General features: G+C 39.6%; 1 protein-coding gene across 1 annotated transcript; it reads left to right on the top strand.

Annotated features, from left to right (window-relative positions):
* The first annotated feature begins 4,780 nt into the window (after nucleotides 1-4,780).
* LOC108878055 (glial cell line-derived neurotrophic factor) lies at nucleotides 4,781-8,498 on the top strand. The gene is made up of 2 exons (XM_018668350.2): nucleotides 4,781-5,978; nucleotides 6,942-8,498. The coding sequence occupies exons 1-2, from the start codon at nucleotides 5,738-5,740 to the stop codon at nucleotides 7,502-7,504; spliced, it is 804 nt and encodes a 267-aa protein (XP_018523866.1). The 5' UTR covers nucleotides 4,781-5,737; the 3' UTR covers nucleotides 7,505-8,498.
* Nucleotides 8,499-10,895: the final 2,397 nt, after the last annotated feature.

Here is a 10,895-nt window from a genome sequence, read left to right as displayed (position 1 = left end):
AAGCAGAAGCACCAATGCGTCTTTATTACAACGCTTTGTGTATTTATCTGTTTTCGAGAGTTGTCCTCCTTTAATATATAAAGCTATCAGTTTACCAAAGATTACTGAGAAGAAAATCGCACTGCCAAACATAATCAAAAACCTACAGAACAAATACGGCATAATATCACTCTTCGTGCACAATGCAGAGTTGTTCATTTCTATTCTACTTGCTTCTATCCTTCTCCAAATTCACACTCCACTTATATTAATTATGCAGTATACTCTCTGAGTCACAGAGGTAAAATGTGATCTGATTATTCCAGGTTATTCGCCTGCTATTATCAACCAATCACCAAAATATTACACAGGAACAGCCAGAGGTCAGCAGAGGTCAGACTGAGATGTGGTGAGTGAAATGTCATCATTAGAAGAGAAACTCTACACTGTGTGGACAAAAGGAAGACAATTTTCTGGACTTATGATCCCACAGTTCGACAAATGCTCTAAAGCATTTTTTTTTTGTCATCAGTAATGAAACATTTCCAGCAGGGCATAGACAATGTCAGTGCTCAGTTTACTTCAAAATAATAGAGATCTAATGTTTTCTGTGTGTTCTCACCTGTTCTCACCAAATCCTCAACAGCTCTTGATCTTTTGGAATGATACCTTTTAATGGTTTGAGCACTGGTATAGAGCACCTTCTTTTCATTTCATCCCTGTACATTGTTGGCAGCTGGAGCTTGCTATAGATCTGAAAGAAATTACAGTTATAGTAATGACTTAAATGGAGGTCTCAGTAGAGTTAGAGCTTCAGTTGCTTTCCAGTATTTTCTGTTTTGGCAAAAGTAAAGTTTTAGGCAAACATAGAACTCAAAAATGATTAAACATTAGGACCACATTTCATCCCCAGACAGTACAAATCTTCAGTTTAAAAATGTCCAAACCAAAAAGGAGTGAAAACCTGATTTTAGTATATCACAGGACTTAACTGGTAAAATTAAATTTTCTAAAAATGTAGTCAGATCAATGGTGTAGATTGCAAAAAAAAAAAAAAAAAAAAAAAAAACACAGTGAAAGCTCTCAAAGGATCTTGACAATCTAACAACTGAAGGTGGTTATCACTCAAAGTACACTAAACAAGGGTGGTGAGATGATGTGCAGCAGCTGAAATGATGGAGACTGAGTTGCGTGTGAGGAACTCACTGGTTCCATCTGCTGGATGAAAACAAATACACAGGAGAAGATGGAGAGACAGAGAGAGGCAGCGACAAAAATAGAAGCAGACACATTCTCAGGTGCAGCCAGTAACAAAACAAAGCCATATTTTTTCCACATAATGTTGTCATATACACACAACCAATCCATCTATCTCTATTTTCTGTAAAGCAGGCTTGTTCAGACCATGTACGAAATACAAGGTACCTTTCAGCCTTGTCCAAGAGGAGATTTTAGTTGTTACTTTTTTTATTTTAATCTAAAACAAGCAAATAAATCAGACTGGTGGTTTAGAAAATTGTTTAGCTTAATGAGAAGAACAGGAGCCTGTAGTCAAAGGGGTGTGACATGTTTTGTCAGATTTTAGGGGAACTAATTGGTTCTTTCTCACCACACCACATAGATCACTAAGAATATCAAGATAAATTGATTTTAGTCATTATTTTCATACATGACGTCCACCTCCAAAATGTTTAGATCAGTTACAGGCTGAAGACATTGTATGTGTTATTGCGATCCTACACATAAACAAAATCACAAATATTCATTTTAAACCTTTCAGTATTCTATGTGTATTTCACTAGTCACTTTACAGAAAAGAGTCACTAATAGGTTTGCAAGTTACTAGTTAAACATGAGATGAAGAAAAAGAAAAGATTACTCTCAGGTGTGAATATGACTGATGTGATGTAAATGTGTAACACACATTTGATCACGCATGATACAGCAGTAAACAGTGTCTACTAGTGGCAGAGTCTAATCCCTACATGCACATGTGTGAGGAATCAGCACATCTGGGTTCAGTGCTTTCAACAAGTTTTCTAATCTGTGTGAGAAATTACTGAATGTAATGTTCTTCCCCTTTATTTTTTCAAATGAGCAGACATATAGGTTACATTCAGATTTTACAGATTACGAAACTGGAGATGAATGTGGAGCAAATAGCCTATTTGTGTTCACATTATAACTGTTTTTTACACTACATCAACATTTCTGATCCAACTCCCAGCAGCTCGGCTCAGCAGACGGCATCCACTCTCACAACTCCCAAAGCCTGATTGCTCTCACCCCGAGGCTCCGGCAGCACCAGTGTACATATGGTGTGGATTACTTTCTAAGCACCACTACAGCTCGCCAAGGAGGTGATTGTTACCGTGTATTCAGTGATCAATCCACCACCACCCAAATCCATGAGTAGCTACAAAATCATCAGCAAGGAACCCTCTTACTTTTGCAGTCAAACAAAAGTTAAGCTATCAGGGCTAGGACCAGCTGATGTAAGCCCTGCAGTGGTTAAAGTTGACCTTTGGAGCTTAAAACTGATTGGATTCCCCTGCTCCTGGTTTCTAGCCTTGGTAGTTACTGGAGACATATACTTAGACAAAGCCATGTTTTGAGTTTAATGCTAAGGACAGCATGCTAGCTTGCTCACAGACATAACATGCACAAGTGCTAATGTGTTAATGTTTAGCAGGGAGAATTGTCGCCATGTTCACCATCTTAGTGGCAATCCATCAAGTGGTTATTGAGAGTCTGCACCAACTGATATTGCCATCCTTCGAACCATGTGCCTCTAGCATGGCAAAAAACTGTGACATCAAACAACTTGTAAATGCAGAAAACAGATCTACAGGACACATTATCGCCAATCTCCCAACTCTCCCTGTCAGTGCCTAGAGTCAGGATATTCTCTTTTTTCTGCTAATTACTACACCGGCATCCATGTCCCAAATCAGACATCCATTCCAGCTGTCAGCTCCTCCCTCCCACAAGCCCTTCTGGTCCTGCAGTTTCATGTTGGCTGATAATGACGGGTGAAATGACCCGTGCAATTAGCCGGTTACATGCGAGTCAAACTGAGCCCCCAAAAATGGCTGACAGATTCAATTGCAGATCAGCCCCCGATTAGCCCTCATGCCTCGCAAGAAGGGAAACGGACATCTGTTTGGTATATTTGCTGTTTGGCAAGGGTGTAATTGCTTGAGGATGAAGTATTTCCATACAGTTAAGAGAGCAAGTTAGTGGAGAGGGAAGCCTCTTCTGAGTGATTAGTGCACTAACTTGTAAAAACACAAGCAGAGGACAACTCTTATTCTGTATGACTTTACAGTTACAGCATGTTTGGATACTCAAATGGTTTTTGCATGTTCAGTGTAGCCAAATGATTACAATACAATGTGGCTAACATGTGTGCACGCAACTGACACAAACATGATTCATCACGAAACACTACACTTCAAGGGTGCATTGACGTGCATGTATGTTTACACATCTGCATATACTGTGCATATGCCTACGGATGGGCAGTATGTATTTCACATCAACCTCATTCATGAACTGCTGTAAAGTTTAAGGCCTACGTTGGACTGGACTTGAGGAAATGGAAAGATTTTGCTGGGAAATAAAGTTTGTGTGCACCAGAGCCAATGTACATTTAATCCACAATAATCACAGAGAAAGTGAAGGCTGTGGCTGCTGTGAACAAGACAATTGAGAGAAAGGTCTGAATTACAAGGATTTGGCGTGTCTCTTAGCATTTGGAAACTGAAGTCTTCAGGGGACAAAATCAGAAGACACTTGAACTTTCCTTTTACCTACAGCAATCTTTGGCCCATGTTTCATGGAAGACCAAATCTGAGAAACTAAATTAAATTGCTGTCGGAAACACTTTAAAATAACTGCATTATTGACCCAGTCTTTGCTTTGGTAATCTCCATAAAAATGAATCAGACCTTAATCCATCTGAACTTTGAATCAAGTAAGAATCATGTGGTATACATTATCATCTATATATTCTATTTGCTCTGCTTATCCTGAACAAAAAGGCTTGAAACATTTCAGCTGTGTGTGCAGTTTGTTTTACTGTGCTGCAGACTAAAGTGAAATAAACAACTTCTAACTACTCTTGGAAGGAGAGCACTTGACACGCAGGCACATAAACTCCTCAGATCACTTTCACTAGTCTTTCCTCTGGTTTCAATCATTAAACATGGTTTGGCCCATGAACATCTCTGTTATGTTCTCTAATGAGAATTATAAGAGATAAGTAACTGCATCATTTGACACAGTGAACAGATAAGACGGAATCCCATCTTGTTCACATTCTTTCAGGGAAGTACAGAGGAGGTAAATGCTGAGGCGAGGCCACAACGTGACAACAGAAGGATTCAATCTGCAGCTTTATATGCAAAGCAAAGTCTTGCTTTTCTTATCGACGTTCACTATGGCTGGTTCACAGCTTTCAAAAACAGTTCACAACTGTTTAATTTGTTTAACAGCTCCACACACAGAATACGTGTGGTCCATAATTTGTTGTGTTTTTTCATCGTCTCATCATTATATAACAGAATGAATTTAAACGGAGAAACACATTTTTACCAAATCTCAAAAATGCAATCATAACAAAACAAAAATCTGAAAACCTATTCAGCATAGTTTAACATGTCTTTTAAATGTTTGAGCCAGTGAGCTTAGTGGTTCATAGCTGAAAGAAACCACCAGTCTAAAGGAATTAATGGGAATCTAATGGAATAACACTTATCCTTACTTAGTCATCATCTCATCTAAATAAGACTTTTTCTTTCTGAATGTGGGAGGGAAAAGATTTTAATTACTGGCAGAATTGTACATGTTAAGCCGTAACGGATATCAGCTCAAAGCCCTTGATGTTAAATGTCATCTGCTCATCAAGTGTAAAACAGTGTGATTTCAAGCACTCTGCGGTTATAAGTAGCAACACAATCTACCCAGTCTGTTTTGACTGGCTGATTAGAAACACATTTCCCATCCAATATCAACCAAACACCAACAGCAGGAGGATATGGAATCTGGTGTATTGTTAGTGGAAAGTGTGAAACTTCTCTCTCCCTCTCAGCCATCTGAGTACACAGACTGGGGCTCTTTCATAACATAACTCCCCTACTCTCACCAATTCCGGACCTCAAGTTCAATCATGAATTTGGACTCCATCCCTCTGTGTAGTCTGCATGGGTGGAGACTGGAAGAAGCAGAGGATGGACCCATTAGACGTCACCACCACTCCCCATCTCTCCTGTTAGACCTCTCGCTTCTCCTCAGACAGGATTGATGGTGAGTGGGAATGAACAGGAGCGTGCGTCACCGCACTGTGAAATAGAAACCGTGCGTACTGAATGAAAAGCGCGAGTGGAGGACTGTAAAGTGAGAATCTTTTTTTTTTTCTTTCGTCTTCCAAGCGTCGTGGATCCGTGGGTTTGCAAGTAAGTTCAGAGGGAAGTCATTTTGCGCGCCTGCCTTCGGTTTCGTGCGCCCTGGATGTTGTGCCACGCCGCACAGGCTTAGCCAGCTGGCATGTGAGTGATAGCGTGCAGTTTACAGTACGCAGGGCAATAATACACTGATCCTCACCATTTTCAGTGGCAAGAACCTAGACCTGATGAGCGCGCTCCAGCGTTTCCTCTCCAACTGTTAAACGTCTTCAACATGCTGTTTAACGTCGTTGCCAGATGATACCTGTTGATTTTGCATCGCGCCATGTCCTTCTGTCGGACTGAAGTGGACAATGAAGTTATGGGATAGCCTGACCACTTGTTTGATACTGCTGAGCACCGTGCACGCCAGCCCGCTGCTCCGGAGCCGACAGCAGCAGTCCACGTCCGCCAAGAGGAGAGGGCGCGCCGCCGAGAGTCCCCTGGAGCTCCCGCCGATTCAGATCCGCCTGTCTGTTTCCTCCCCGGGCATCAGACGCGCTGAGGCGGATACGGCGGACTGGGAAGAAGAGACGCTGGCTGGAGGTGAAAAATGTAAGTCTATGGTTTTTGTATGGAGTGCCAAAAGTGTCAAAACCGCCAGAAGACGTCATTTGTATTCAGCAGGCTTGCTGGGTCTTGAATTCTCTTTATTTCTTATACAGATGATATTGTTATCAGTGTCCAATGGATAAAAACACAATGTATTGCATTTTTTTTTTATTTTTTTCCCTTTTTTTTGCGTTTATAAAATGAAATAGAATTGGAAAATAGGAAACACATGGAAGAGGACTCTCTATTGGCATATTTTCACTTCAGATGTTCAATGGTCAAACTGAAAGTAAAAACTTATATAATTAGGCATATTTTAGAGTGATTGATCCACTTATTGAGACAATAGCTGTTCCTTCTTATCAAAAAAATACCTCATTCAGAGCCAGTGGATTTTGATGTTATGACATTCGTCTTTACAGTGTACAACAGCCACATAAAACATGCTCATTAGTTTGTAGTTAGTTCACAGAAAATTATTATTTTGTTATTAATTAATAAGCCTGTCATAATTTCCTAAAGGTCATGGTGATGTCTTGAAATTGCTTGTTTTGTTTGGCTAACTGTCTTAAACCTGGAGTCTTTGTAATTTTTTCTATTAAAAAAAAGTAGAATTCCTTATAGTTAATTCAGTAGATCATTTCCTGTGAATCCACTAACCATTTCATTATTTAGCTTTTGTTGCTTTTAGTTGCTGTAGCTTTAATGAGGTTCATGCAATCATACAGCTGTCTGCTGCATTAACTAAGAATGGGATCCATTTGTTACTCGGATGAATCAGTTCAAATGGAATTCCTCTGCAGAAATTTTGATTTGGGTGTGTACCATGTCTGTATTGGCATGTGTAGTTTCTGACATAACACTCCAACTCTTCAGTAGCCAGTGTGATGTCGTAAACTGAAACAATATGTCCTGTCCAGTATGATACATCCTTGTAAGAGTGCCATTCCTTTTAATGTGTTTCAGACGCCATGGAGGAGCCTCTCCCAAGTGACTTTGAAGATGTGGTGGACTTCATCAAAGTGACCATCAGTAGGATACGTCGCTCCTCCTCATCCACCATGTCCTCATCTACCTCTTCCTCAACCACCTCCTCCCCCTCCAAAGAAAACTTAAGCAGTAGCACTCGACAGAGAAGGGAGAGGAAGAAGGGGGCGAGCCAGCAGGGTGGTAAAGGAGGAAGAGGTGGGGAGACAGGCAGGAAGGTCAGAGGGGGAGGTGGCGGTGGGCGAGGACAGGGCTGTGTGCTCAAACAGATCCACCTCAACGTGTCGGACCTCGGTCTGGGCTACCGCTCCAGTGAGGAAATGATATTCAGGTACTGCTCGGGACCCTGCAGGAAGTCTGAGACCAACTATGACAAAATCCTCTACAACCTCGCTCATAACAGGAGGTTTCCTCCCAAAGACACACCTCCTCAGGCCTGCTGCCGACCAATAGCGTTTGATGACGATCTCTCGTTTCTGGATGACAACCTCGTTTACCACACAGTGAAGAAGCACTCTGCCAGGAAATGTGGTTGTGTGTAAGGAGTATGAACTGGTGTTAGGCTTTGTGTAATTTTGCATCCACTCCCACTTTGAAGTACGGTATTTGAGTGTTTTTTTTCCTGCAGATTTTTCACATTGTGAGGAAACTTTTTGGCATGACGTGTGACCGTGTACAACTTGAGTCCATCAGGTATCACCTATGACCTCTATTGATCTGCTTATTCTCCATGTGGGCTCCATTACAATAGCTACAATTTTACAGTCTACACCTTAGATCACAAAGTCACAAAGTCAACCTAAAAGACTGACACCACTCAAAATCAAAAACAGTGAATGACTCAGCTGACTCACTCTGTCTACTGTACAGCACATAAGTTACATGGAAAAGGTCATATACATATGAAATGTATTTATGAAATCTTGAATGTATTAACTTATTAATATTTATTTTGTTTTTATAAAAGGAATAAATATTATTTATTACTGTAATGTGATATTTTATAGTGTGCCAAAGGTTTAAATCAAATGATTTTTTTTAACTTCCATATAAACGCAGTAAAAGACCGGGCGGTTTACATTGCAAAATGATCTTTTACGCATCAGGATCTTAAGTTAAAGGTGCCCTGTGAAGTCTTGTAAACAAACACCTGTGTGTCTGCGTGTGTGCACGATACAAACAAAACAGGGACCCACTCTTTAAACATTACTCTGCAGTGCTACTAGTGGTCAAAAACTCCACAGGGCACCTTTAAAGTTATTCTTCAAAGGGAAACTTTCCTCAGTATCTTAACGTTTACAATGTTCTGCAATTTCAGTGTCATTTGACTGCATTGTTTCCTGTTTTTGTTTGTTTGTTTTTAGCAAAATGTTTCATTCTCATGACTAGAGGAGTAGTTGATGATTGATTAAGATTAATTGCTGTGGTACCGAAACAAGATTTCCTCACTTAAAACTATAACTACAGCTTTATTTTTTATACAGTATTCACTTTTAAATTGTCTCATTTAAATGTTAATAAATGCATTCTTACACAGTGTAGTGTATTCTGTAATATACACACAGGAATCAATGTTTCTGTCCTTTGTAGATGAGTTTAGAAGAGAACACCCCATTCTGTTATAAATCTGTTCACCTTGTAACTATTCTAAGAAAAAAAACCTCTGGTTTCCAGTTTTACCCCAGAATGCTATAAACAAGCTGGAGGGAAGACAGTGAATGGTGGCAGAAATTAATCATTGTATTTCTGTCACTCAGTGTGTAAAAGAGGGAGAGGAACAATAGAGCAACAGAGCATTAGGGCTGCGATCTATTGAATCCTTTAAGAAATGAGAAAAAACCTTAAAAAGGATGAATAGAATCTGATGTTATCAAATGACAGGAACAAGCATTAAACACAGGAGAGAATGGAGAGTATCCATACCCACAGTACAGCATATTATCTATAGAATACAAGGAAGGTGAGACCAACAGTGAGGAATGAAAGATAGATGGATGAAAGCTGAGTATTAAAACGTAAAGAAAACAACATGGAAGAATGAGCGATGAAGTTAACAGTATACAGTATGGTGGAAGTGAGAGGGAGGACAATGAAAAGACAGTATGATTAAAAGGCGGCAAATATCCAGAGAAGACAATGATTCAGGAGAACACGAGAAGACAAGTCTTGCTTAACTAATGTGTGGTCGATATCTGATCCAACCCCTGCTCTCTCACATTTCACGGCCTTTTGCCTGAATTGTGAGTCAGTGCAGCATGGTTCAACAACTTAGGGGCAAAAGTGGGCTTCCCAAGCCCTTACAGTTTTTTTTAATATATAACTCATTATCTCTATAAACAGCATTCTGTGGTTGTCTGTGATACGTTTTACAAAGAGAGAGCATGCACCATCCAGGCTCAGAGCTGGTGATTAATACAGTTTGACAGTTGGAGTTTCACTGGCAGGGATGTTTAGCTCAACAGTTCTGCTCTGGAGGCATTGCTAACAAACTTGTTGTCATGAAGAAGTTCATGCTCTTGTGCTTGAAATTTTGAACTACTGAAAGAGCCTATCACCATGGTAACATGATAATCTGCTGCCAGTTGCTTTGGTACTAAAGCAGTTACTCACGATAACAATATTTTCATAAAACAAAAAGGATATAAACGTGTGAGTTCCGATCTGACTTTTATTTTGAGCTTCCTTGCTTTTTGGTCAGCTTAGAAATGTAGTACATAGAGTGAGTAAACACTTTCCACAGCCATTATTTCTACATCTTCTACTCCTTATTTTAGTTTCCAGGCCACAAATGAACCAGCTATAGTTAAGAATAAAAGCCAAAAAGCCCAATGCATAAGTATTTTTAATAATGTAACACCCACAGCGCGGCTTGGCCACATGCTTGAGTAAAACGTAGTGTAATGGCTTCTATGGGCCCAATTAAACATATTTGTGAGTTAACTATAACAGCACCAAACAGTTACTGGCCCCACTGTGGAAAATAGTTTGTCAGCTTTAGCTGTTGACCACAGAGGAAATCATTAGCACTGACAGACAGTCAGAGGATAGTGTCATTAGTCAGATGAGTCTTCTGCTCTTTTGTTCATAGTGTCAGAGGAGCTTGTAATGAAGGATAATGTTCCAGTGGAGTGTAATACAACACAAGTGTAGCGGTTAAGAGGGTGGTGTTCCAAACAGATGCTAAATACTGGCAGAACTGTACACGTTGACATACTGATGTTACATTAAGAACTTTAGAGAATCACATTAATCATATCACAAAATAATACATTTTCTTTTGGTGTCTAGCCATGCACACAAATTTGGATTTATTCGCTAAGATTTTCTGTTATGAGATTCCATCTCAATACTATGGAGATTGATAGGATTTCACTCAAGCTGCACACTGTACTGACAAATTACAAAAAAATAAAAAATAAATCAGAAAACCTGTTTGCAGAGGCAATATCCTGGTTGTTCTCAAAAATCCTCACAGCTCAGTGTGAAATTTTCATTTGGAGTGCATCATAAAAGGAAAAAGAAAAAGTAGTTTGAATGAAAACTATCTTTAGTGAAGTGTGTGAGTTATGCAGAGTAACCACGGTACAGTGTATGGAAAAATGAGATCTGTCTCACGCACACATTTTACTCACACTTCCTTTACATATTTTTACATGAGTCTATTTTCTGCCATTTTACACATGTAACTACAGCAATTGTGTATTGGGCTCTGCTGCCAAAACACAGGTGACCTAGAATTCAATGCTGTGTCTGTACACACAGCCAATGGAGAACTGAAGGATAAATTGTGAACGAATGAAAATACTAAAATGCATATCTTATGACAAGATGAAAGGTTTATATATACATTTATTAGATGAAAGATTTATATGGGGATATATTTATTGAGAAACTGACTCAAAGGCCTTTTGTAGTGATTACTGGGGGGGTAAA

This window comes from Lates calcarifer, linkage group LG13, assembly GCF_001640805.2.
Source record: "Lates calcarifer isolate ASB-BC8 linkage group LG13, TLL_Latcal_v3, whole genome shotgun sequence".
NCBI classification, from domain to species: Eukaryota; Metazoa; Chordata; class Actinopteri; family Centropomidae; genus Lates; species Lates calcarifer.
Note: the sequence above shows the minus strand (reverse complement) of the source record. Positions and strands in the feature narration are given on the sequence as shown.

Bases quoted from the DNA above. Each gene is read 5' to 3' on its own strand.
- LOC108878055 (XM_018668350.2), top strand. From the start codon at position 5,738: ATGAAGTTATGGGATAGCCTGACCACTTGTTTGATACTGCTGAGCACC. The intron at 5,979-6,941 runs GTAAGTCTATGG...AATGTGTTTCAG, and splicing joins GCTGGCTGGAGGTGAAAAAT to ACGCCATGGAGGAGCCTCTC.